The sequence below is a fragment of the Oculina patagonica genome, chromosome 6 (assembly GCF_052425735.1).
Source record: "Oculina patagonica isolate OP01 chromosome 6, crgOcupat, whole genome shotgun sequence".
Taxonomy (NCBI): Eukaryota; Metazoa; Cnidaria; class Anthozoa; order Scleractinia; family Oculinidae; genus Oculina; species Oculina patagonica.
Genome location: NC_135763.1, coordinates 16,064,475 through 16,090,816, shown reverse-complemented (window position 1 = coordinate 16,090,816; position 26,342 = coordinate 16,064,475). Strand labels below are relative to the sequence as shown.

Sequence of the window (26,342 nt, the reverse complement as noted above, 5' to 3'; positions counted from 1 at the left end):
GTTCCAATAACAGATCTTAATGAAAAAAGATTTTAAACTTTGGCGATTTCTTCGGAAATGAATTTTGAAATGCTCACCTCGTCCCAGTCTTAACGCGCACCGTTTTGTCCCGGAGGATCTGAGTACACGAGAAATTTTTTGAATGGGATCACTTCCGCAGACAACGCAGAGAATCTTCCTTTCACAGCAAGCGACTTTGCTTCGCGGAAACATACCACATCCAAAATGCGATCTAGTAGTGCTGGATCAACAGGAGTGAAGCGAAAGGCGTCTTGCCTCGAAGCTGGAGAGTCATCGTCAACTTCAAACTCGAGTTCATCGATAAGTACTTCGCGAAGAGCTCTGATTAGAGCTTCGAATCGTGGAACGCTGAAGCGCGCCGGTCCGTATTTGCTTGGACCAAGATTAGGCAATTCGCCTGTGCGAAGTATTGTTCAGTGCTTAGCGAAAAAGGAAGGTACCGATGATTTTTACTCGATCAAGATTCTAACATTATCAGATACTGGACGCGAAAGCTACGATGATAAACAAGGCAAAATGCTATTACATACCGAGTACTCACTTCTTTCCCTCTTGAACGATCAAGATGGCGTTGTTCACCATCATGGACTTTTTAAAGACGAATATTACGAGGAAATCCCTCTCGAGAAAGATTCTACAAATACGGCAGCAGTTCATCGTCCACAAAGTGCAGTTGCGAGACAGTATAGAATTCGACATCGTCTTTGCTTAGTACTGGATTGCCTTTGCGCCCATGACTTTAGTTCGGATACTGCGGACCTCATAAACCTTCAACATTACGTGATACGAGAGAAGCGATTGTCCGAAAGAGAGACAGTAATAATTTTTCACGACATTGTCAGAGTTGTGGAGTGCTTGCATAAGGTAAGACTATAGCACAAATTTATATTGAGAAAATTATATCTATGGTTTGTGGTGTGCTCAAGGAAAAACCTTCAGTCAAGTCTTAATGGTTTACTCTTTCAAGGAAAGGTTTTCGCTTCGATCGTAAGTCGTTGGTTAAAATCAGATTAAATTTGGCACCGATTTCGCGTTACAGACAATAATCTCGCCAAGTTTTTGTTAGCGTATTTTATTTCAAATCCGTTTATGTTTTATTCTACAAAAAGATATCTTTTTCTTGGGGCTTACTTGCAAGTTAAGGGAAATACTGTTATCTTTCGCGTGGGTGGTAATGTTCATTCGGCTTCTGATATGTATTCTAATCCCAACTTCCTCTTTAGTCTGAGTGGAACCGTTTGCTTGAATTCTTGATTAAAATAGTTACAGATTTATTAAATTAACCGAGTGCATCGTATATTATGTAAGATGGTCTAGCTACAGCAATATCTGAGAAACTAGCAATATCAACGTGACAAATCAAATGTTTTACGCATGGATGGATGCAAATACGATGTCAACACGTAGCTATAAACTTACAATCGACGGGGGCGTTCAAGCACATTTTTAAGTTTTGCTAGTTTCGTTTCAGCAGGTTTACTCCTACGCTTTTGAATCAAAGTTTCTTTGTTTTTTTTCTGAAGGACGTGGGCTAAATTGATACTGACATGAAGAAAAGTATTGTTACTTATTTTGATTTTAGACTAGATCACCGGCTCTCTTTGAAATTATAGAAAAAAATTAAATGTAATTGAATAATCCTATAATGAGATTAGTCCCTTATCGATTTAACCGCAAATTTCAAGATCAAAGACAAGTTACATAATCTGAAAAAAAAAATTATAGAAGCAACTTAAGAGTAGGATCTGCTGTATTTGTTTCTGTTCCTACATAATTTATGTCTCTTTCAGAACCATATGGTTAAAGCGTTTTCTGTTTCCTTTTTGGTCTGTTTCCATAGTGCAGTGGGAGCAGGTTTACCCTTCTAGAAGGGTCGCTTATCAGCCTGCCTACTCAACCGCAGCTGGGGACAGAGCTAACCCTACGCATGTGTCCCTGCCAGGGGTACCCAACTTCCTTTTCTTTGATTTACTTCTTCCAACAAAATTAATGTCATACATTTTTGAAACATTTGGTCAAAATAGGCTTTGTTTTTTCTTTTTGGGATTTTTGATAGTGTCTTATAAAAGGATGTTTTTCAATGTGAGTGACTATTTTTTTTTTTGCCAGTTATTTAATGTTGAGGATAGCTAGGGAGAAAACCATGGAATTGTGGATAAAAAAGGGTGGGTGTTTAAGCCTAATTTGACAGGTAACCCAGCTGGTTAAGGGTGCCACCCTGTTTCCATGCAAATAGACCTTCAGGATATAACTCATATTTATTCAAATTTTGCTCTTTTATAAACCACTTAGAAAGTGATGTAAGCATAAGTCTAAGAAAACGCAAAACACAGTCAAGCCTTTTGTGAGTGTTTTTTCTTAAACTTCTTTAATGCCAGCCCTGGTTACCTCTTCAACAGTTTATAGTTGAATAAATGATGCTTTAAACAATTTTTTTTTGCTTTATAATACCAACATAAGGACATTTTTATTACAAAAGTTGTTTTTGCTGGCTATAGTGCAGTTGTATGGGAGGCATGGTGGCCTAATGGTTGGTGCACTGTACTCCGGATTAAATGGTCCGGGTTCGAGCCCTGTGCAGGACACTGCATTGTGTTCCTGGAGAAGACACTGACATCATAGTGCCTCTTTTCACCCAGGTGTATAAATGGGTACCGGCAAATTAAAGCTGGGAGTAACCCTGCGAAAGACTAGCATCCCATCAAGGGGGAGTAGAAATACGCCTAGTTGCTTCATGCTACGGAACCCGGGGGGGGGGGGGGTACTCCCTATAATGGCCTATACGGGGAGGTTCCGCCCGAAAGGGGTCCTTTTTCAGGCTTCAGGTATATGAAAGGCTAGGGATTTCACAGTTTAGGTATACGAAAGGGTATGGAAATCAGTCATTAAGGTTTTTGAAAGGGCCTTTTAATAAAAATATTTCGAGCAGATGCAATTTATGGCTGTATAATTTCAGTTTATGAAGCGCTACTTGAAAATGAAAAGAAAACGTTGTGTTTTAAGTCTATGCATGACTTTCAGGTATATGAAAGGGATACCTTTTTTCATTAAAAGGTATACGAAAGGGGTACAATTTCTGGCAAAATGGTATATAAAAGGGTAAGGGGTAGGAGCTCGGGGCGGAGCCCCCGGTACAAAACTTTGTTGAGTACCCCCCGGGCTACGGAAACAGGGATAAGCTCTGGCCTGATGGGCCATGCCACTAGGCTCATATGCAGACTTAATCTGTAGACAATAGTGCAGCTGTGCAACAGCCTGTGTGTGCAGAATGCCAATGCCACATCTGTGCTAAGCATGCTGAAATTAAATTACGAGTGATTGTATTCATGTCCTCATCAGGTGCATTTTTTCTTTCCAGAGAAACATAGTTCACAGAGACTTAAAACTTGGAAATATTGTGCTGAATAGAAGGTAATAAATAGTTATTTGATAATGTTATTATAATTATACTGAATATGTTTTGTTAATTTACTTAAGAAGGCATTAAATTGTCATGTTTCATTTAATTAATATATTAACTAATTAGGAAGGGGAGGTTAACAGGAAAATGGATGTATTAATTATTGTTATAAATCAAGCTGGCTCAGCTGGAAGTTTCATCTCCACGAGTCCCATGTGTAAGAAGCTGCCATGCAGCACTGTACTTTGCTCTATCACAGCTGATTTTGTGGTGATTAGCAAACATTGATTGTGTCAACTACTTTTGCTTTCAAAAGTGAACATTTTGTTGTCGATTTTGTTGATGTTGATTTGTTAGCCGAAATGCAGTTTTGGCTAGTAGGTTCTGGGCTTTCACTAGCCAAAATGGCTAGTTAAAATTTCAGGAATTTGATTGGAAGAAAACCATATAACAAAATAGACTCTGAGAGAACAGAACTCACAAGTACACTGTTGTCACGTGTGAAATTATCAAAGACTTTGGACAAGTTGAAATTACCAAAAAAGTAACCTAAAATAACCCTAATGTTGTATTGTAAAGTGACATTTGATGTACATAATTCTTGAGAATCAAATTAATTTACAGTTACTGTAAAAATATTTCTTTGTTATATTAATTCAAGTGTTTAATGTGTTATATACTGTGATATCCTTTTCAGCACAAAAAGAATTACAATAACAAATTTTTGCCTGGGGAAGCACCTGATACGAGACAATGATTTGTTGAAAGACCAGCGAGGAAGTCCGGCTTATATTAGTCCAGATGTCCTCAGTGGTGAGTGACACTTGGTGATGTTTATCTGCAAATATGATTGGCATTAGTTAATATAAGGCATCAGTAGCTGTTGTTGACATGTTTATTTGCATTGGAAATACCTAATCTCGTTCCCACATCTCGCAGGTAGACAAGCCGGAAGGCGAGATCTGGCCAAGTAAGAAAATTCAATTTTTTTGATTGGCTGTTTCAAAGCATGGCTGTCACAGCGCTAAAATTTGAACGTGTGATGCGGCCCCAAGGGAATTCAATGTCTGTTTTTTATGCAAATCATAGATCATGCACGCAATCATAATATATTCGTTTTTGAGACGTTTCGTTGTTTACAGTCGGCCTCAAAAGACAAGAAGATTTCGTTTTAGTTGTTTGTAGCATTATAAAGCTATTTCTGACGAATAACGATGTTTAAAAACAGAGAATCCGCCGTAAGAATATTTAAGTTTGATTAAGTGACCGGATCAAATTTGCATAAAATCTAGACATGTCTCGCCGCCAAATGAACAATTTTTTTAAATCAAATAAATATTTTTACCCGACCTAAAGCTTTCATGATTGCCTTCTGCTTAATTCTTTAGTAAAATACTCTGCTAGATATTATTCCAAGAAAGACGAGAATGGTAAAGCATTCGTTATTCATTTGGTTGAGGATTGGATATTCATTTGATTGCCATTTTCTTAGAATTGTCTAGGGCATGCGCAATTGACTCGCCTGCCACATTCCTGACAGGCAATCACGTGGTGCAAATCGGATTTGACCAGATCTCGCCTTCGGCTTCGCCCACTAGATCTGGGAACGAGATTAGGAAATACCCATAAGGGTAGAGCCATATGACTAGCTCTGTCCATTCATTGTTTCACCTTGACGGCATACACTGTTAAAAGGGCAGTATCACAATCGTGTTTATGTATGCTTGAATAATGAAGGTAAACTCACTGATGAACAAAATGTCTTTGAACAACAAAACAAAGTCATGAAATCATTCTGTAAGGTGTGAGCAAACCATAATCAATGATCTTTCAGTATAACATGGTCAAACTTATTGCAGGGAGGCATTATATTAAGAGGACTTCTCCCTTATATAAGCTATACAACTGTATACGCCTTGTTGCTTTAGTCTGAATGTGATTTATAAATTTTCTTCAGATCTTACTGGGTAATGTGCACTTTTGGTCTTAAATAGCATATGATTTTTCCAGATGGCCTGAATTCTGATAAAGTTAAAAAAAAGCATTACTTACTAACTTTAAATTCACTGTGCAGCATGTTCATTTTTGGAGAGAAATTGAGATCCACAGGTCAAAACTAACCCCCCCCCCCCTCCGCCCTCCTCCCCCCTCCGAAAACTTCTCTAGAGATCTAGCATTACCTGATGTGCAATCTATGCTTAGTTAACATGCATGTCTCCCTGTTTTTTTTTGTTGTTGTTTTTTTTTGGTTTTCTGAAAGTTATCAAGAACATACCTCAGTAATGAGAGGACATTACAGTAACTGTAGGCATTAATTGGTTTTTAATGATATCCTGTCTTTGTTCTTTAGGAGCTCCATATTCAGGGAAAGCAAGTGACATGTGGGCTCTTGGAGTCGTTCTGTACACCATGCTGTATGGTCAGTTTCCATTCTATGACAGCATACCACATGAGCTGTTCAGAAAGATCAAAACTGCAGAGTTTGTGTTACCAAAGTAAGTGTTGAGTCTGTGAATGAAATGCTTGTGTGACCCATCATGGAATGCAATTGAACTGTACTTTCGTACAGTTAGGTGTTTACAACCCTCCAAGTTAAGACCATTTTAGTCGCCATGGCTACTAAAATTTTGCAGCTTGCGACTAAATTGAAACCAAAGTCGCCAGCCTGGCGACTAAAATTGAGAAGAAGGATTGTATGCGTGAGCTTATTTAAGCGACCAAAATTTTTCACTGGCGACCAAACCTGAGCAGTCGGTGGCCAAATGGCCACTAAGGAAAAAAATAAACTTGGAGGGTTGGTTTATTATGCTGTATAGGGTGGGTCTGGGAGGCATGGTGGCTGGACTCCGGATTGAGTGGTCCAGGTTCCAGCCCTGGACGTGGCCCTGCGTTGTGTTCTTGGGCAAGACATTTTACTCTCATAGTCCCTCTCTTTACCCAGGTGTACATGTATAAATGGGTACCGAGGAATTTAATGCTGGGGGAAACCCTGCGATGGATTAGCATCCTATTTAGGGTGGAGTAGAAAATACTCTGTCTCCTAGTCGCTTTATGCTACAGAAACTGGGATAACCTCCGGCCTGATGGGTCACTAGGCTTATATGCAGGCTTTACCATCTCAGTGGTGAGAGCACTCGTCTCCCACCAATGTGGCCCGGGTTCGATTCCCTGACCCGGCGTCATATGTGGGTTGAGTTTGTTGTTGGTTCTCATCCTCGCTCCGAGGGTTTTTCTCCGGGTTCTCCGGTTTTCCTCCCTCCGCAAAAATCAACACTACTAAATTCCAATTCGATCTGTACAGTCCTACGTCTTATACATGAGCCTCTGGCTCGGACACTGAGGGTAACCTCGTCCCGCGTATGGACTTTAAAATTGTATTTACATTTACGTTTAGGTCTGGATGAAAACCTAGTGTGAAACCAATGAAATAAAAGCTATTGAGTAGTACTTTCTTTTGGTACATGGTTGTTTTAACTTTAAATTCTGGTTGAAAGCCTAGTGTGTAACCATTCAAATAAAAGCTACTTAGCAGTACTTTCATTTGGTACAAGCTTGTTCTAACTTTAAAGTCTGGATGAAAGCCTAGTGTGTGACTATTCAAATAATAGCTACTGAGAAGTGCTGTTTATTACTCAACTCTCATGAACTCTCTTTTTTGCAGTGATGGCCGCGTGTCTGATAACACTAAGTCGCTGATTGGACTGCTGCTTATGTTGGATCCTCAAAAGAGACTCACAGCATCTGGTGTGCTTGATTTCCTGAGAAATACCATGACGGCATGGTGAGTGGCCAACAAAACAATTTTTGACTTTCATGCAAGTAAACGAGTCAAATCACCTCTGAATTTTAACTTTTGGTAAATCGTTGGGATAAATTAAAGAAGGTAACGGAAAACGACAATACTTTTCCTGTACGATACCCCGGTAAACTACAGCCTACCCCCCCCTCCAACCAATGTTGTCACAAGGGCTAGAGCGGTCAGTGTTTGGTTTAAAAAATCTTGCGCCAATTTGCCAACCAATTAAAAGTTAAACCAAAAACCAATCGTGACCCGCTCGCACGCGTTTTCCCGCATTTCGCACCTGCTACATGTATCTGCTTCAGATTTTGATTGGTTCACTGGATTGTCTGTGTCTTTTGTGATTGGCCAGAGTAATTTCTTTGGTTTTGGTTTCACGATACTCAACTGAAAACTGCTCTTTCTGAACATTTTATAACAATTTTTTTTTTGCTTATCGGCAGGTATTTGTCGAATACAATCAGCGAGCCTGCTCAAGTTGTCCCAGATATCGATGAAGACTCTTCAGGAGACACCAAGGACGGATTCGAGAGTTCGTCGAGGTCAAGACCGCCAGAACTTGAACTTCGCTTGACTAAATTTCGTGACAATGTCAACAACAAGGAACCAAGAGTAACACTCACGAGGGAAGGTCTCACACAGCCGCCGATACGACGGATCACCGAAGACGCCCGACCGTTGACGGCGGCAGAAATTCTTGCTCATCGTCACTTACTTTAGCCAGCGATGCTTGTCCGAAAATTCAACACGAGTCGTTAAATAAGTAGCTGATGAAAGCTAAAAGGGGTTTTTTTCTTTTGCGACGACATTAGCAAGAGGCTACTGCCCTTATTTTCGCACGAAATAATGGCTTAGTCGTGTTTTCTGTTCTCTTTGCTGTCCTAAAAACTTTAAAGCTATATATTTTTTAGGTGGGAAGTAGCTAATTCCATTCGCTAATCTCAGTTCTGAAAATAATGTGCGTAGCTCTTTTGAGTAGTTACGTGCCGACTTTGTCTTGCTTCAACTCAGCTCTACCATTGGTTGATAAAATTCGTGCAAATTGTTTCGACCAATCAGAGCGGACATGCTTAATTTGACCAATCAGAAGCATGATCCGCACAAATCGATTCTGGCTAACGCGTCCGTTTTCCCGCGCTTGGCAAAAGCTACATGTTCTTGCTACGTTTTGTTTCGTTTATGTTTACGTTTTTGTCATTGGCAAAATGTAACGATACTTAGGCTTTGGTTTTATGACTCGTTCTATTTATCATGTGCTTTCATTTTCTCAGAGGCAAGTTAATTCATACATGTACTTCATTCAAAGCCCACGAAGTGCTTCGTGGGATATGAGAGTTTCTCATGCATGGTACGTTGCAGCAATTGACCCTTAGACCACCTTCCAAATTCTCCATACAGATTTCATACATGTTCTACAATTCTCCTTGGGAGAATCTGGTTTAATTCATAACTGTCTTCAGTGCTGAGTTGACGAGATCCTTTTATCTCATGACCTGCATACTTGAATTTATCCATCAAACTAATAGAGAAGTTAGAAATTTTTCCTTGCTGAAGGGAGAATAGGTCGGATTTTGTAATTGGGGAGGGCCCGGTGGGGGCGGGGGAAGGCACACCAGTTTATTGTTATAAAGATGTTTTAAGGTTTGAAGGCGGAAGATGTTCACCCCCCCCCCCCCCGATTAATACCAACACCCCTACCTCATAACAGTTCCCCGAGGCGTGTCTAAGTTGTTTTGCCCTTTGGCTACGGGTTATGCTATAACTACTGTTGTCAAAGGTGAGCGTTTTAAGGCTGAGTACATAGAAAGTCTCGGCAAAAATAAATATATTGTACTTTTTTGGCTAGCTATTCAATTCTGTGAATTGGTTTTCATTGCGAGGGCTGTAAATAGGGGGTGAAAATTCTATCATATTGTATGTACAGAAAATTATATATATTTCTGACGATTTTCTGTCTGGTGAATGGAGTCGAGAGTAGGAAATTTTAATCAGAAATCAAATTATTGAGAAAGTTGACAGGTTAATAAAGTATTTATTCCATTACTTGCCGTTTTTGTATTGTTTGAGTTTCGTTGTGCATTGTGTCTAATGTAGACAGTTTAACTTGTATTGAAACTTTATTTACCCTCGGTATTATGGCCGTGTTAGGGCTCTAGCAAGTATATGCTAATGAAACCGAGCATTTCACAGTATACAACACAATGCGCAAAGATAGACAAACACCGGGAACTTCGTGCCCTACTCTTTTCGATAAGTGTGTGGGTTCTTTAACGTCCCCTGTTGATTATAACACTGAAGATGCAGGAGACGGGGCATACAGTTTTCGTCCTTATCCGAGAAGACTAGAATATCTCCATTTGCGATGTCATTGCAAAGGCAGCATATTCTCCTCAGTTATTTTGAGCCTGGTTGGTCCGGTCTGGGACTCGAACCCGAGACCTCCCGCACGGCAGTCCGGCGCTCTACCAACTGAGCTAACCGGTCGGCAGTTTATTGTCCCAGTATCTGTAGCATAAAGCAACTTCCCTCAGCGTTTTCCCGAACAGTTCGCCGATATTGACTCGTCCCCAGTCGTCTTTTGAGTCCGTCCCTCGGGTCTTACAATTTTCGCATAAGAGACGACAAGGAGTCCGTCGCCGATTTTTCATGTACACCTGGGTGGAGAGACGCATAGTGAGAGTGAATTATCTTGCTCAATAACCTCTCTCCGCAGCAGAGGCCTTCTTTTATTTTTCGTACTGCTAGTAAATGGGGAGACGAAGGGGAGACGTATTGCTGGGTAATGTGGAGAGGTGAAAAATAAGCGCGCGGAGCCTAGAGAGAGAAAAACGAAAGCGCGCGGGGGGCTACCGCGCTCCCCTATTTTTAGCCTTTTTCCCTCTTCTGATATGGAGCCTCCGCGAAGGAGAGAGCTCAAGAACGCAGTACGCATAGAAAAAGTACGGAAATAAAGATAAAGTTTGAAAAATGGAAAATGCCTGGAGTATTTTTCAAAGCTGCAACAAGTGTTCAGAATTGCTAAGTGAAACGTTTGTCAGCTAGTCAAGTTTCAGTTAAATGTCGTCTTAGCCAAAAATGTTCAATCAGAGAATCCGGTTTACTCTAATCCTTGCCCTTACCGCCACTCCCATCCCGCCCCCGACATCGCTATCGTGTTTCGCAGTGCATAAACGTTACATTTTTTGCAGGAGTGTGAAATATTCTTTTTATTCTTTGTTTTTGATATCGTTATTTAATTTTCCCATAAACCCGTCTTGTAATATTCGGTCGGTGCTTTACAAGATATTAACGAGCTAGAAAAAAATCAAATATTCTTTTAATAAACAGGATTGATTATAAATAAGTGTACCGACATTGCAAAGATTTATTATTTAGACCAAGAGTGATAACTGTTAATCAAGGAGCTATATAAACACAATAACTCGAATACAGCATACTGATGTCCGTATTAAAGCATATTCGATCAGCTTAAATGCCTAGTCCACACGTCTTCTGCGGTTCTACTGCATACTTTTAAACTTCGAGACTGCTGACAAATAAAAAAAATATTTTATATTTTTTTTTTTTTTTTTTTTTTTTTTTTTTTTTTCTTACTTTTTTTTTTTTTTTTTTTTTTTTTTTTTTTTTTTTTTTATTTTTTTTTTTTTAAATATAAATATCCTACCTTTTTAAAATATTTTTAAAAAAGGCTTAAGTTTCTGGGCAAAATCTATTTATTTTATTTATTGTTTTTGCTAATAATTGAATGAATAGGTGCAAATAAAATGTTGTTGTTGTTGTTGTTGTTTTACAAAAATTTCCAAAAATCTTATTTGGAAATACCAGTCCATACAATGCCGTTATAATTAGTACCGCATCTTCACTTGTGTTGGCTATTGCCAAACCACAAACTCAGCTTAAAAACATGACCCCATCCGGTAATAAGTTGAGTGAGTGATATTTCACCGGTTCGTATTTACAAACAAACATTTAACAATTATTCCACGAGCGCGCGTTGGATATGAGATGGTAGATAGACAACGAGGCACGTAGCACCGAATTGGCTATAACGATCTCATATCCAACAAGCGCGAATGGAATAATTGTTTTATTAAAAACACCCAAAGAATTGCATTGCATAGCTCCCCGGTTGCTTTCGTTGGCGCGTATCGGCTCCCATATTGTGAACAATGGTGTATGAGCTCATATACCATTGCCTGTTAACCAATCAAAACGCAGGAATTGCAATATACTATTGCTAGTTTTTTAATAAAATACGTGATTTGATGGAGATAAAGCTACAAGATATTGGATTTCTGGGCTCTCATGAATTCCACATCTCCAAAACAACAATATTGTTTTGTTATGATGATAAAAATGCCCTTCATAGGTCTCATTGACGTCAGTCTTTACATTTGTTGCAATGATGTTTCAACTGTATAACAATGACGCAAAGTTAGCTTTTTTTAGATGAGTGTTCCTCATGACAGCAGCTTAATTTTAGCATAGCAGAGAAAATTAAACTTGGCCACAAGAGGACTAAACGAACACTTCAGTGAAAGACTGGTCGTTCTAATGGTTTGAAAACAAGGGGCTCTTGTTTGAGAAATGCAAATCGTTGACATTAAAATTGAGATCACATTTAAGATAAGTTTTCCCAAGTTCCTCTTGTAATGAGACCAGCAGTCGTCCATTCAATTTAGTTTGTCTTTTTTATTGAGTAATTAGACATAAAAACATAATCAAAATAAGCATTGCATATGATAAATGGTTTGTCTTCAAATTCGGAATCCCATAGTTTATATTTTTTAAGGATGATACACTTTGAGGCACAGCAGGTTGTGTTCGTTCCAGCAATTTCCTTTCTATAAATAGATTGATTTTTTTAGTGTTATATTTTTGTTGTTCGTGGCTCAGTTCTAATTTCTTTTTGTGGGATTCCTAATAGTTATGTACTGCACACAGGAAGGCGGCTGTTACCTTTATATTTCTCATCTCGTTATTAAAAAAAAACTGAACAGATAGTTGAAGATATCTGAGGGAACTGTTACAGGACTCTCCGTGTTCCAATTCAATAGCTCGCATTTTCCATGTATAGATTGTTTAAAATAATTTCAAAAAATCTTTAAATCTTGTTTCTACACAAACACTGACTTATTCCTGGTAATATTATATAAGTACAGTTATCAGGTACAAAACAATAATTTTGATTCAACAAATAATGCGAACTGATATAACAACACAAATAATATATATTGCCTGACACAGTTTGAGCTCAATAAGTTGTTACTCTTACAAAATTAGAAGAAGTATACAGATATTGAAGTCTGACGTTCTTGTCAAGGGCGCAGTTTTCTGAAAGTGTTCGCAATCGTTGAATAACCAACGTCTCGGATTAATAACAGAATAACGAGCGTCGCGAAAATCCGAAATTCTTCAAGACGGCAGCAAGAAGATAAAGCTCAGGTAAAATTCAAATCTTGTTTCTTTTTCTTTAAGCCTTCGTGTAGAGAAGCAAGAGTGTGGTTTGAACTAAGGTCGCTTTACATCTCATGTTCTGCAAAGTGTGGCATCGTTTTAGGTCATATAATCTAATGAACAAAGAAATGAAATCTCTCACGAAACAAGAGCGAAAGCCCAAAGGCAGAGGTTATGAAGCTTCTGTGCAATCAACTTAATAGCCCATGTCAGATACAATATTTCGCATTGAACTTATTAGTATGGTGTATCGCTGCGTTGACAGTAACCAGAATCCCTCTCTCCTTCGCAGAGGCCTCTTTCTTGGCTGGGGGAGAGGTGAAAGGAGCCTCTCCAGAGGAGAGGGAAAATAATCTTAATTTCGTCTCCCGTAACGGGGCCAATGACGAGGAATGTTTTTCGCATCAATAAGCCCAATGACATGCAATGAGACTCTTTGAAATCGGTGAAATAGAAAAGTCTGCAATTTCCAGGTCATTGATGGAATCGGCAAGTTACGAAGCATTGTTTTTAACACCGGCTTGAATTCACAGTCCTTTGTGAACATAAATGTAGTCAGGGAGGGGGAGGAGAGAGAGAAAAAAATACCTTGCTGTGCGATGTGCCTTGGGTGGATGAGCCCGCGATTATCAACAGAAATGTTGCAGATCGTTTCTTTGTCGTGAGAAAGGCACCAAAATTTGAGTGTTAGATTGGCCAACGTAAGTGATTTTTTCAAGAATTTACATAAAATCATGCTAAATTTAACGCTAATCACCACATTTGCAAATAGTGCAACAAGCCAATCAGAATTTGAAATTAAGAGAACTCGCGTGATCGAGCTAATACAAGAATTTCCTTGCGCCAGGATTTGCTTCTGTTTTTGAGGAGCCCGGCAAGTTATGCGAAAGCAAAACGGTTCTGTGACGAAAAGAAGAGAAGTGCTGACAATTACTGGAATTGAAGACTCGTCGAAGGCAAATAGTTTTTTGTTTTTTTATAAATAGTCATGGATATTCGAGGCATTCTACAATTTTAAAGCTATAAATTTATGTGTGTTGTTTTAACATTGAACATACTAGAAGGGCGAGGCAAGATTTTGTCATCTTGCATAGTATAAAAACGCTACACCATATCGATACTTGCTGGAGCCAAGGAACTCCCAACCTTCAACGACTACTTCGAGCTCTTAGTTTCGCATCATTATTCCCTTCATCCATCAGTGGCATTATAATTAACACAAGTAACTAACTAAGTCACACCTAATGGAAGTAACTATTTATCAGAGTTTATAATTCATAGCATAACATGGGTTTGAACACTCGCTAACAAAGATTTTAAGAATGTTGAAAGTTGACTGTTAAAATACCTCCAAGAACGAGGGCAGCTGTTGTTGAAATTAAGGAATTTGAAATGCAGATATGAAGATTTGTGGAACAAAATTTTGACAATTCTGAGTGTCAAATACCTCCAAGAACGAGGAAAGCTGTTGCCGAAAATAAGGAATTTTGAAATCCAGCTATGAAGATTTGTCGAACAAAATTTTGACAATACTGAGTGTTAAATACCTCCAAGAACGAGGAAAGCTGTTGTTGAAATAAGGAATTTTAAAATGCAGATATGAAGATTTGTCGAACAAAATTTTGACAAAATTTTCGCATGCAATTTTTTCTTCGATTTTCTCAGTAGAGACGCTAGAAGGAGCGAGGAACCAAACACGGCCATATACTTCACAACTGAACTGAGGCTTCAGTATAGCTTGAATAAGCTTTCTGCTACAGGAATCACAAGCGCCATATCTTCCATCTGATTTTCCTTACAGTGACAGGCCGGAGATAGATCGAGATAGGAAAACAAACATGCGTCGGACTTTCACTTCGGCAATCTAAATTAAAGGCCAAAACTCACAACATGAACAAAAGAGTACAGTCTTCGTGACTTTAATGACAGGCTTTTCACGTCAGGAAGCAGTCAATTTTAATAATTGCTCCAAAATGAATGCTGATACCATGAACTGACAGTATGTTCACTCGTTGACGTTTAATTAAAAGTCCATGGGTGAGGGAAAAATTACCAATGCTAACATTGACAGAAAAAAAACGAAAGCACAAAGAAGGATGCTACTAAGATTAATATCAACAAATTCTCATCTTCGATTACATTGTCCTTGCCCACAAACACCTTGAGTTTGTACGCTTACCGCGGATTAATCAATCGAACTGCCATCGATTTTTTGTCTTTAGTCAACAGACGTTTTGGTCCCACGAAACAGTAAGAAACCGAACCATTTACATTTTCTACAATTCAGAAAGATCTTTTGTTTGTTTTTCTGGGCGTCATCTGGCGATGTGTTCTTGAGCTGTTGTCTTTGAAGCTACTACACTCTGAGGTTCGAATTTTACTTATTTAAGATGATTAATCCACTTTACTCTATAGAACTTTTGCTAACTCAATCCATTTTGCAAACGCCGGACGGCCTTCGTTAACCCATTTCGGCTTTCTAACGATGTTTAAACCAAAACAAACACGTCCTTGACTACATTGCGTACTTCGAGAGCGGTTTCAATTCAATTCGTTAGCTTTTTGGTGCCTTCATTAGGAATTCTTTTCTTTTTGTGCTTTGTTTTCATTAAGGTTTAGTCAAGAACTTTTGTTGATTAAAATTCTGACGCGGAGTCCATACATTGTCTGTATTGCCTGACAGGTGGTGCGGTGGGCACAGGTCTCAACAAAACCCCCGCGGCAACAGCATAGGAAGATATTGGCTGACAACTCAGGGATTCTAAACTCTGCTTGAAAGTTTAATCACGTTTTCTTTCCACTTTTACGCAGGATAACTTAATTTCAGCGGGCTTTGACAGCAAATTTGGTTGGACTTTCTACATGGCACTGAAATGGCTTGTGAGTTATTGTGTAAGGAAGTTGTTTTGAAATTGGTAAGTGAAAATAATTTGCGTACAGTTACTACCGAGATGTTTTAAAGCTAAACATGAATGGGCAGTGATTGAAATGTGTAAAAAAGCTCACATGTTCTCATCTTCTATATTTCAGGTCTTTGCGATCCTTCTTGGTATTTTTTGTGGCAATTCTGAAGGTAAATCCTATAGTAGTTTTTTTTGGCAGTTTGGCAAACTATTCTATTCATATCAACACACTTTGTTTACAGTTTTGTGCGTTAAAACGAAAATCTTCTAACATTTTATTGCCAAAATTCTCGGGTTAATGGTATGGAGGGATTAAAAAATTGCAAAATTGTCTTAGATTGTTCATCAAATGGAAAAACTAAAACAGCCGTTCGAGGGCTGGGCTCGATGAGACTTTTAATAATATTATGCTCGATGGACAAAGATATGTGGTCCAAAACAAATATTAGAAGAAGGGTTGAAAGATATCTGTTATTGATAGGTCGTTGTTCCTTTTTCTATCCGAGCGCTTATGTCGAAATCTTAAAATTTTAAGATGGCCCAAATATTCATTATAACTTTGTAAGAAAATTATGCCTGGCGGCGGCCGATGGTTTCAAGGTGTTAAACCATTCAATTTCAACTGCATTTCGAGGTTTGCCGCTTATTATCGCGAATGAAAACGTTTAATTTGAACTCAAAGGAAATCCCGTCCCAATTAATCTCGTTTGTTAACGATGCAACCGCATAAGGGACCGATTCGGTTGGAGGAAAGGTCGCTCGCAAAGTTTCAAAGAAGCATCTTTCAAATTTTGACGGTTTAGAGGTGAGCAAAACTTCCTCGGTGTAAATTAATTTTTTTTCTATAATTATGATAAAACTTCTTGTTTTTCATGGAGGGGCGGAGTACTTTGCACCACGTTGCAAAAGCATCCAGCTGGGAATTTCATAACTCGTTTGCCGTGTCCAATGAGATAGCAGTCATACTTACTAGAAAACCACAGGACCAATTCACAAGTGTCTTCGATATGCTTCAATTTAGTGTTTGCATTTGGCTTTGTTCATCTGGGATCTGCTTCAAATTAAATCGTATCTTCTAATAAATACGTCTCTTTTGATAATGTGAGTAATAAATGGCACTATGTAAGGAAAATCTACTGATCTGCTTCCTGGGAGTTTTTTAATTTACTTCCTACGAATTTAAAACTTTGTAAACATTGAGATGTTTTTAGTGCAGTTGGTACATTAAAATGAAAATAAGCTTAAATTTAAACTAAAAAAATTAAATAAACTCATTTAGAACGGGAAAGTGGTTCAGTCGCTATGAAGTTCTCAAAAATTGATATAGGTATCACAGAAGTGATAAATATCATGTTCTGATTGGCTTAAATTACAAGAGGGATATCTTCACTTGTTGGCAAATCCTTTTGAACTTGGCAATGGAAATTTGGATGTTTTACTCTAGTTATTCAGTGGCTTGGCAAAAACTAAAAAATATCTTAGGCTCAGTGTTGCTGGACACTGGTCGATATTTACCTCAACATTGGGGCTTGGTAAATATCCGCGATATTAACCTCCACTTTGAGGAATAATCTCCAAATGTCACTCTGTCTAATTTATTAGTTCTTAGAAGGTTTCTCAAAAGAAGTAAATGTAATTAGATTGTCAATGTTTTGTCTAGTTTCTGCCGGTTCATTTTAAAATTTGCAGGCCAGCACAGTTTAAAGTGTAAATGAACTTTAAAGGTTTCTTGTGGAGAATTGTTACATATCTATAATCATTAAAATTTGCGGCACTCGTCAAGTCTCAGTTGTATTTCAAAGATAATCTTAAAACGAGTTTGTTGAAACTGAGAACAAACTGATCGATTTTTTCGTTCTGCATTTATCATTCATGAGAACAAGAAATTCCAATAATGCAAAAGCCCAATTGCTTGTATTAACGAAATATTTACTTTTGGGAGTAAAAACAATGAGCTGAAAGTTCAAGGGCTCGATATTAAAGTGTATTCTGGAAGTGACATTGTTTATCCGTAACAACGACTTGGCTGCATGGTAACAATTTAAAAATACTCAAAGAAAACATTCTGACCAACATTTATTGATTTAAGAAAACTTGCGCGGTTGATTGCAAGGTTTTCACAAAATGATGGCATCCATTTGTAAAAAAAGAAGTGTTTATGTCAGATCTCTCACTGATATACTAGTAAAAATTGGCAACAATCAAGGTTCAGTCCACATTTTCCACTCGTGGACACAGAAAGGCTGCCTTACAAAAACATTTCGCAAAATGGAGCTTTTCGAATAACACAGATTGATCGGTGGTTATCAGTGGTGTCGAGTACGTGGTCAATCAATATAGCATTTATTTTTTTCTATATATATTTCAAGACTGATAAGAAAATCGCGTGATAATTTTACAATAGAAATGACTGACAAGAGATGTTTTAAGAGATTCTAATTCTGTCTATGTACAACACCAGTTCTTACAGATAATTACAAGACAAAGAATAAGAGACATTGTCTGCGGTCGAAATGCCGGACTTGTGAAATCATAATACTGCCTTATGGGAAATGGTAGTGATATTAATACGATTAATTTACAAAACATAGAAATACTCAGTTCGCTATACACCTTTGAAATTGTCTCACGGTTGACAAGCATAATCGAATTAACACTCCCAATAAATCAATTTATCTGCGGAGTTTTAAGAAGAAAGCTTTAATAAATCGAAATAAAGCTAGAATGTAAGTTGTAAAACCGCACGTAATCCGATTTAAAAAAATATATAAAGGTGAAAATCATGCATGAACATGATGGCTGCGAAGATTAGATTAGGTCTCCCAAATAATGCATATTGAAGTACAAAAATGCACTGATTTTACCGGCACAACCATGCACGCCTTTGCTTTAACACTAATGCATAAATATTTCATATAATATATGAAACCACTGGGAACACAGATCAATCGCAGCTTGTATTCATATCAATAAAATGAGAAATAGATTATAATGCAGGCATAAAATGAAGGACACGCGTAAATTTTGGGTGACTTGCAGAGCACAAGAAGCGACAAACGCCTGACTTGAAATTCTGACTCGAGATCCAACTCGAGATCAAGATTCAACTTGAATTCCTGACTCTTATGATAGGTATCTTCATCCAAATGACATAACGAACTTTGTTTGAATTTTTTCATAACGCTGCAATTTGGCTGTACCATTTCAAAAACCATATACAGTACACCCAATCTTAGTAAGATTATTCAGTACTGTTATTGAAATAACAAAAAAAAGTTTAAAAAATAAAAAGAATAAAAAAAAAAAATAAACTTCAGCCTGTATTTTCTTTGATAAACAATTGGTTATTACAAGATCGTTTCAAGTACGTTCAACTTTGTTTTTGAATTGATTTTCAATTCAAAACACTGCAATTCGTCACGTGATCAGGACTCGTGAACGGGCCAGGCCCGATATCAGTAGTATACCCTGGATCTAAGGCAATTGCAAAGTTTCCTTTCCCATTGTTCATCAGTTTTCACGAGACTTGGGTAAAAAAAAAAACTTCAGATCAAATGAAGAAGTCAGCCATGGATTCAGTATGGCATTTTCTAAAGGGCCTTCTTAATTAACTTAGAGTTAGCTTGGTGCTGGCCGTATAAGTGATGTTACTATGTTAAACTAAATATGGGACTTCACCCAGTGACCAGAAACCGACAAACGGACTTCGGCGAAAAAGTGGTCTCAGAACCAGACAACAATTTTTCGACGTTGAAAATGGGGTATTTCACGCTTATCTTACTTAAAGACGTCACTGATATCCTGACTCATTAAAAATCAGTCCATAAAAACCACTTTTCTCAAACAATAGTTGCGATTATTTTATGATTTTTTCATTGACGGTCTGCTTGACAATATAATAATATCATTGAGAGAAAACATGCGGTGTTTACTTCCAAAGGAGCCTGAAATCGGTGACATGAATTCCTTTTACATGTTTCAGCGTGGAAGATTAACTTGTTCGAAAACAAGGTAATATGCCAAGGAGAACGCGTTAAACTCCACTGCGCAAACGCGAGCATGGGGCTGACTATCTACTCCGCACTCTACGGACGAACAGAACCCGGTCACGTGATTTGCCCTTACAACGGAGCGGAGAATGACAAGAATTACAACTGTGGTGAGGCTGACGTCACTGACACATTAAAAACGCTGTGTGAAAAGAGAAATAAATGCAGAGTTAAAGTGAACAGTGCACTGTTTGGAGATCCTTGTCTGGATAAACACTTGTACCTTAATTTGGTTTATTCGTGTGGTAAGTATAAAATCTATGTGAAAGTAAGTATTAGGTCAGGTTGTCGAAGGCTCTGAGAGAATGTTTCACTCATAATAGTTTTAATACGATAAATCATGATAATGGAAGATTGGTCACGTTTTTCTTAAAAATAAAATGTTACCTTGATTAAAGGGACTGTTTTACGGCTGACTTTTATGTTTATTTTATTAAGTTTTGCCAAATACTTGCTATGAAACTTAACGTTTCCAAAGAAATTACTTCTATGGATCTAAATGACAAAACCATAGCTTCAAAGCAACGAATGTGTCTTCCAGGCGTTTTAATTTAAAGTTAAAAGCAAACGAGATTGAAAACTGTTCCGCCCAACAATATTTCAAAAACCCATATCATTTTTGGCCATCCATACCTTCTTTTGCATTTACAGTGTTATTGAAATGTTCTGTCACTGTTAGAGGAGAGGTTATTTTTATATTTTACCGAATTTGATGGTCATTTCCTATGGCTATATTTGGCTTAAATCCGTGACACAGATCCTTTAAGCGATTAAACAAGTATTTAAGGTTTTTATTTACTCATGCCTTCCTTTGGTGTACGTTGGTTGTGTAATCATGTTAAATGTTTTGATACTTGATCGAGCAAGATTTAAATATATGTTTTAATGCTTTCCTTGCCCGTCAAAGCTACCAATGCCCTTTTTTAATATGAATAAATGTCATAAATGTGACTTTTTTTCTTTTCAAGATTTGCTGAGACGCAGACCAAAGGTCATTCACACGTCCACGTCATCAAGTACTGTAACCAAGGCAACGATCACTGCACTAGCGCCAACCTCTTCTCTAGTCAGCTTCTCAAGTTTCTCTTCGACAACAATCTTTCCGACGGTAGACGTAATCGCTTCCACCAGTTCCATACTGATAAGTCAGTCAACGCCTAGAGCTACAGCTCCTCCAACGTTTCGCACCGCCAGCACCACAGAAAGCGATTCAGAAGTTGACAACGCTATTGACCCATTCCAAGTGGAGCAGGCCGGCTCTGCTTCAAAGTCCGATGTTGGATCCCTTGGCATTGCAGGCTCACTGTTTATGTGGCTATTATTCATGCAAGGTGCTTGAATTTTTGATAATGTAAACAGGGTGTCCATGTATAGAAGAGCATTTTTAAAGCACTGAACGGTCTATGCCATAAATTACAGTAACCAGTAAGAAGATTAGTTGTAGCTTTGATAGAAATGGATTTAAAATGGTGTAAAGGGATTTTACAACTGTGAAGTTAATGCTATAGGGGTAGGCAATGAACTCACATATAGAGGGGCTGCAATTTTCATTTCCAAAAAGCAGATTTTTCAAAGACAAATTTGGTGTAAAAATGCAAATATACTGACCATGTATTGCCCAATTGTGGTACAATGTGCCAATTGGCAATTTTTCAGGGGTTAAATTGTTAAGAGGGTTAGAACATACCATTAGTTAAAATCTAGGTTTTCTAGCCTATAACCTATAAAAGTCACATTAAATTAGCCTAAACTCTAGACATAAGGTAGTGTTCTAATGACCAACTGTGTTTAAAAATTACTGACCCTCAAAAAATCATATTGTTCTCTCTCTGTAATGCATCTACAATTGCAGCCATGAACCAAAACATCAGTGTGAAGCGACTGAAATCCTCGATGTACTGCAAAGAGAGAAAAATAAGGCTTTAGTAGGGTCAATAATTATAATACATGTAGTGTGCTCTCAGCGGCCCAGTGGAATCTGCAAAAAGTCACTGGGTTGGCCAATTTCCCACTGGGTCGGCTGTTTGGGCTCGTTTCTAAAGTAGGTTTATTCGACATAAGTCACAACGCACAGTCACTGGGGAAGCACAAAAATAGGCAGGTAAAATCACAATATTCGCTGGGTAGCGGGGAGACTAAATTTTCACTGGGTAGGGGAAAATAATCCACTGGGTCGGGTTCCACTGGGTCTGTTAGAGAGGGGTGTAATATACCCAATAACGCTGTGAGCCTCAGTAACCATAAATAGGGCGCAGAAGGGAGAGTTCAGGGACTAGACTAAGTCGTTTCAGATTGGTTGAGAAAGCACATATCTGCCTCACGGTGCACCAGGCACGATTCTTAACAAACAACAGAGAACGAGAAACAAAAGCAAACACCTATAATTTACGTCTTTTTTTCAGAACATTCCTCGAATTATATCACGGTGTTTTGTGCCAGTGCTGCGGGCGCACTCGCTCTTGCCATCATTGTCGGTCTTATCATACTCTATCGCCACCACAATCATAAACAACAGCTTCAAGTCAAGGACCTAGAGCCAAAATTCAACACATATGGGAGCACTGGATCAAAGACGCCAACCGAAGTTGACCCATTCTTATCAGGACCCATAAAGACCCCTCCTCCTGACTACATGTTGGAAGGATATAACTGGCAACGCGGAGGTACGTTACCTCATAAGAGCTCACAAAATGGCACAGTTGTTAGGACGTTCAGCGCCAAGGATGTTCACACAAAGGAGCTGAATGGAGAGAGGTGAGTTTATGCGTAAGAAAAAGTGGTAAGTAGAGATAATTAGCAAAAGATGTGTCGGTGGTTATTTTATTCAGTTGCTTTTTCTTTTCTAAAGAATTGTCTATTGATGTGCAATTGAGTTGGTTTTAAGTCTATATTTCTCTTTTCCTTTGCGACCAACGTCGTACATTAACAGCTTCGAAATTATCCTTCGTGATTTACATTTTACATTTTGAAAGCATCCATTTTATGCTTTTAAAGCAAATTAGTATCCAGTTGTTATAAGAATTAACCACAAACATAGATATAATCTGTCCATTAACTCGCTTAATATCCACACTTACACAATCTCTTTTCTTTCCTTCCTTTCTTTCTTCCTTCCTTCCTTCCTTCCTTGCTTGCTTGCTTGCTTCTCTCCTTCCTTCCTACTTCCACGTCATTAACGTTTTTATTTTATATTTCGCTATTTAATTTTTTACAGCACCTGTTAGGAGGAGGCCACATCAAGTAAAAACCAAACTAAAACAGAAGCTCGCTTAATAACCATCTTCACTTCAAGGACCACAACTGCTCAGTTTAATTTCTAACCCATCACCAAGGACCGTAAATCTCATTTTTACATTTTTGATTTTTGTGCACCTAATTGTGTTATTGATGCATCGATGATTTCAAACATCATTTAATGCCACATTGCACCCTTTGTAGGGTGTGTTGTAGTCACACGGGTAATGCAGATGTCATTGAACTGTGATGATGGGGTTTGACCATCGCTCATATTTTAATTACGTTAAATAATGGTCTATTGATTAACTAATATCGGATTCTAATATCGAATAATAACTAATATCGAATACCTTAACCTATAGGTCTGGCAACATTTTTTGATCATAGAATTAAAAGTTTAAGTAGTGCAATATTCTAGAGGTGTTCTAATTTTTATATTTTATATTGTAGTCCGGTAAAATTATTGCACTTTTGAGAGTTCACCCCATAATAGCTACCGGATAGCACTGATTAATTTCTGGTCGATAAGACTCACATAATGATTTTTTATCATCTTATATCATTCGAACTTAACGATAAACGCAATTTCTTCAGCTATTCCATGTTGCAACACCATATTTTTGCAGCATTTTGGTCATTACTGGTAATTAAAGAAACCAGTGTGGATTAGCAATGGTGTTTTGGTTAGAGGTTTTTTCTTTGTTTCACAGCAAAAAAAGCTAATAATGGGAGCCCAACTGGACTGAAGACGCCTCTTGCGCGTTTTAAGTTTCTACTTTTCTTTTGTATTGTTAACCATTTCCTTCCACGCCATCATTAATCATCCATCCTTCCAAATGGGACCTGCCATTTGTTGAGTACCACAACACAAAATTAATTAAATCATTATTGGTAAACTTCCCCCCCGACACATATGTTGTAGGCCTGTTGGTAATCCGCGGGGATCATATTTATATTTAATATCGAAGACAATATCGAAATAAAATAAGCTCAGATCTAGTATTGTGCTTTCCCTACCTTTTATTCAGACAAACCGACACTCCCAGATATCACCGGGGCCCGCCACAATTTGCTCCTGTAGCCAGAAGACAAGAAAATTTGAACCCAGACTACAGGACAAACAGATCTCTTAGAATTGGACGAGGGAGACATGTGAACACCGATGATCGAAGAGGACCGAATACTAGAGAAAGTGGAACGACGCGTACGTCTGCCGAAGCTCTCTATTATTAGACTATTAGCCTCTCACAGTTTAGTCTTAATTGTTTGACGGTATAGCTGAAAACGTGGAGAATACTTTTAAAACATATTTTAACTTCATTGCAAATTAACCCCTTGAAATTACGAATAACGTTAATATTAGTGACAAAACGAGTTTGAGAATGCTTCAGAAAAAAATACTTGCGTGAATGACAGTCTAATAAAAAATCTGAGCAATAAATTGAAGCTCTCTAATCTGTCGTACATGCACGAAACCAACTTAAAACGAAAGTAATTATTGCTTACAATTTTTCATCCTAGTATTCTCGAAATTGCCGAGATTAATAATTTCTAAATACGGTTCTCTTGAAAAGTTTAGCTTCGATGAAGTCGATTTGATCACGGGTGTTTTATTAGCATTGTCCAGGTTTTGTAAAGGCTATAAAGTCATCTTACAGTAAATCCGATGGGTTTTTAGACAATATAGAGAAATGGAGGCACGGTTAGCCTTGCTAAAAGGTCATCTCTTACTCAAGTTGTCCCTAATCTTCTCCTGGGCCAATACGCAAAAGCGGAATTGGGAATATATATCTATAAAAGAGCAACTTTTTGGTCAATCTTACTAACAAGTATAACATAGAATGGAAAATAAAGATCTGTAGCTAGTGTTGGAAAATTTACCAACAGATAGTTTTCACAGTTTTCACCATTAAAAAAGTTGACAATTAAAAGATGTAGAAAAAATAAAATAAAATGATCAGAACTGAGGAATTTAATTTGATAAAGTACTTATGTTACACGTTGTAACGGATTCAACGTTTAAAACACGCTACCCTTGTTTTCTCAGATCAAAACAAATGTAACAATTTCCATAGTGTCCCTACCATTAACGGAATTATTTTTGTAACGATAAAGACTCCTTAACTCTGACTCTTATTTTGCAGTCCATTTACTTTTTTTTATTGATTGAAATTTAAAAAGTACATGATATTTTAAAACTCTTAAAATTGCCGTTTTAAATTACTAGTTGAATTAGTAACTGGCGTAAATATATCACCACTGTATGAAAAACGAATAAAATGGCTTTTTACAGTATTACTAGTTCATCGAACAATTAAAGACTTCCTTTTATCACAACTGTAGTTCCAAATAGGTACCTACAATGTTGTGAAAACTGTCATAGAATAATCGAGTAGAGGGAAACAGGAAATTCCTAATGTTTTCCTAATAGACCTTCTTTCCAAGTTAATTTTCATTTTATTATAATCAGCCTGGTAGGTTTTTATATTAAAAAATGACATAATTAAAAGAAACCTAATGTAAATAAAACAAAAAAGGTTCGATTTATGTTTATACGAGCTAGTTATGGCTAAATGTTTTGTTTTCGTAAACTGTAAGGAAATTATATTTTGATTTTTGGAATGAAGCGCAAGAGAATTGTACCTTTGGTCGTCTTTGTAAGCTAAGTGCAGAAGAAAGACTTTATCGGGCCATATATACCTTTCACAACAGTATTCCTAAGCTCAAATATCGGAAAGAAGACTTGTGTGATATCTTGTTAAAAAAGCGAGATACGAAACTATTTAATCATGTGTAAATAATCAAATAAAACTCACTGTTTGCCTTGAAGCGTTTCTTAGCATATTGAGTTGGGTTCACAATACACTGCACATATCAGCGCTGCTAAGAAGCGAAACCCTTAATAAATACCCATAAAACCACTAAGGAGAATTTATTGAGTTTTTTCGATTCCAGTCTATTCCTGTCATCTACATTACAGGTAGAAATGCAGTGCTTATTAAAGGATAATCAAATCATCTCCTCGACGATTCAGAACAGCATGTTTTATAAGTGCGTTTTCACCACCGTGATTCCCGCGCATCATAGGTTAAATAAGCTAGGTCACAGCAGTTTAGATCATTCTGTCTACTTTTGTTAATTACGAGTCTAAAATTTAAATCGGTAGAGGAACAAGCGAGCAGTCTTTATTTGAAAAATCTGTGATAACCACTAACAAACAATGATTTCCGAGCATTACTAACGACAGTTTTTATACAAAATATGTTAAACTTGAAAAAAGTCGGGCCGACGTTTTCCAAGTTTACGAAATGCAGTCCGTTTTAATCTTGTCCGATTTTGTTAATCCATGCCCCTTCTTGGCTTTTCTGTGTTACTTTTGAGTTAGTCTACAATTTTCAGCTGTAATTGTGATATTTCAGTTAATTTTATTATCAGATGGTCAGTGCAGAAATTGCTTAAAATTGTGTGACCTAGCC

The 26,342-nt window shown here is 37.7% G+C and overlaps 2 protein-coding genes and 1 non-coding gene across 5 annotated transcripts; 2 read left to right on the top strand and 1 right to left on the bottom strand.

Annotated features, from left to right (window-relative positions):
- The first annotated feature begins 92 nt into the window (after positions 1-92).
- Positions 93-9,263, top strand: LOC144656020 (serine/threonine-protein kinase 40-like). The gene is made up of 6 exons (XM_078516230.1): positions 93-885; positions 3,380-3,432; positions 4,119-4,234; positions 5,772-5,916; positions 7,083-7,202; positions 7,664-9,263. Exons 1-6 carry the CDS (start codon positions 226-228, stop codon positions 7,938-7,940), a joined length of 1,371 nt encoding a protein of 456 aa, XP_078372356.1. The 5' UTR covers positions 93-225; the 3' UTR covers positions 7,941-9,263.
- A 367-nt stretch (positions 9,264-9,630) lies between these two features.
- Trnag-gcc (transfer RNA glycine (anticodon GCC)) lies at positions 9,631-9,704 on the bottom strand. Its single transcript has one exon. It is a non-coding gene; the product is annotated as a tRNA-Gly (tRNA).
- Positions 9,705-14,739: 5,035 nt separating this feature from the next.
- LOC144656021 (uncharacterized) lies at positions 14,740-25,695 on the top strand. Of its 3 annotated transcripts, XM_078516233.1 has the most exons (8): positions 14,740-15,045; positions 15,489-15,592; positions 15,708-15,750; positions 19,563-19,874; positions 20,598-20,960; positions 22,032-22,383; positions 23,895-24,695; positions 24,799-25,695. In XM_078516233.1, exons 2-7 carry the CDS (start codon positions 15,551-15,553, stop codon positions 24,097-24,099), a joined length of 1,317 nt encoding a protein of 438 aa, XP_078372359.1. In that variant the 5' UTR covers positions 14,740-15,045; positions 15,489-15,550; the 3' UTR covers positions 24,100-24,695; positions 24,799-25,695. The 3 variants fall into 3 exon arrangements, with proteins under 3 accessions (XP_078372359.1, XP_078372360.1, XP_078372358.1); XM_078516232.1 differs by lacking the exon at positions 14,740-15,045 and having other exon boundaries at positions 15,072-15,592; XM_078516234.1 differs by lacking the exons at positions 14,740-15,045; positions 24,799-25,695 and having other exon boundaries at positions 15,071-15,592; positions 22,844-24,040.
- The last annotated feature ends 647 nt before the right edge of the window (positions 25,696-26,342 follow it).

Excerpts from the sequence above, each read along its gene's own strand:
- LOC144656020 (XM_078516230.1), top strand. The coding sequence starts at position 226 with ATGCGATCTAGTAGTGCTGGATCAACAGGAGTGAAGCGAAAGGCGTCT. Across the intron at positions 3,433-4,118 it reads AATATTGTGCTGAATAGAAG|CACAAAAAGAATTACAATAA; the intron begins GTAATAAATAGT and ends TATCCTTTTCAG. Across the intron at positions 5,917-7,082 it reads GCAGAGTTTGTGTTACCAAA|TGATGGCCGCGTGTCTGATA; the intron begins GTAAGTGTTGAG and ends TCTTTTTTGCAG.
- LOC144656021 (XM_078516233.1), top strand. The coding sequence starts at position 15,551 with ATGGCTTGTGAGTTATTGTGTAAGGAAGTTGTTTTGAAATTG. Across the intron at positions 15,751-19,562 it reads TTTTTGTGGCAATTCTGAAG|CGTGGAAGATTAACTTGTTC; the intron begins GTAAATCCTATA and ends TACATGTTTCAG. Across the intron at positions 20,961-22,031 it reads GTGGCTATTATTCATGCAAG|AACATTCCTCGAATTATATC; the intron begins GTGCTTGAATTT and ends TCTTTTTTTCAG.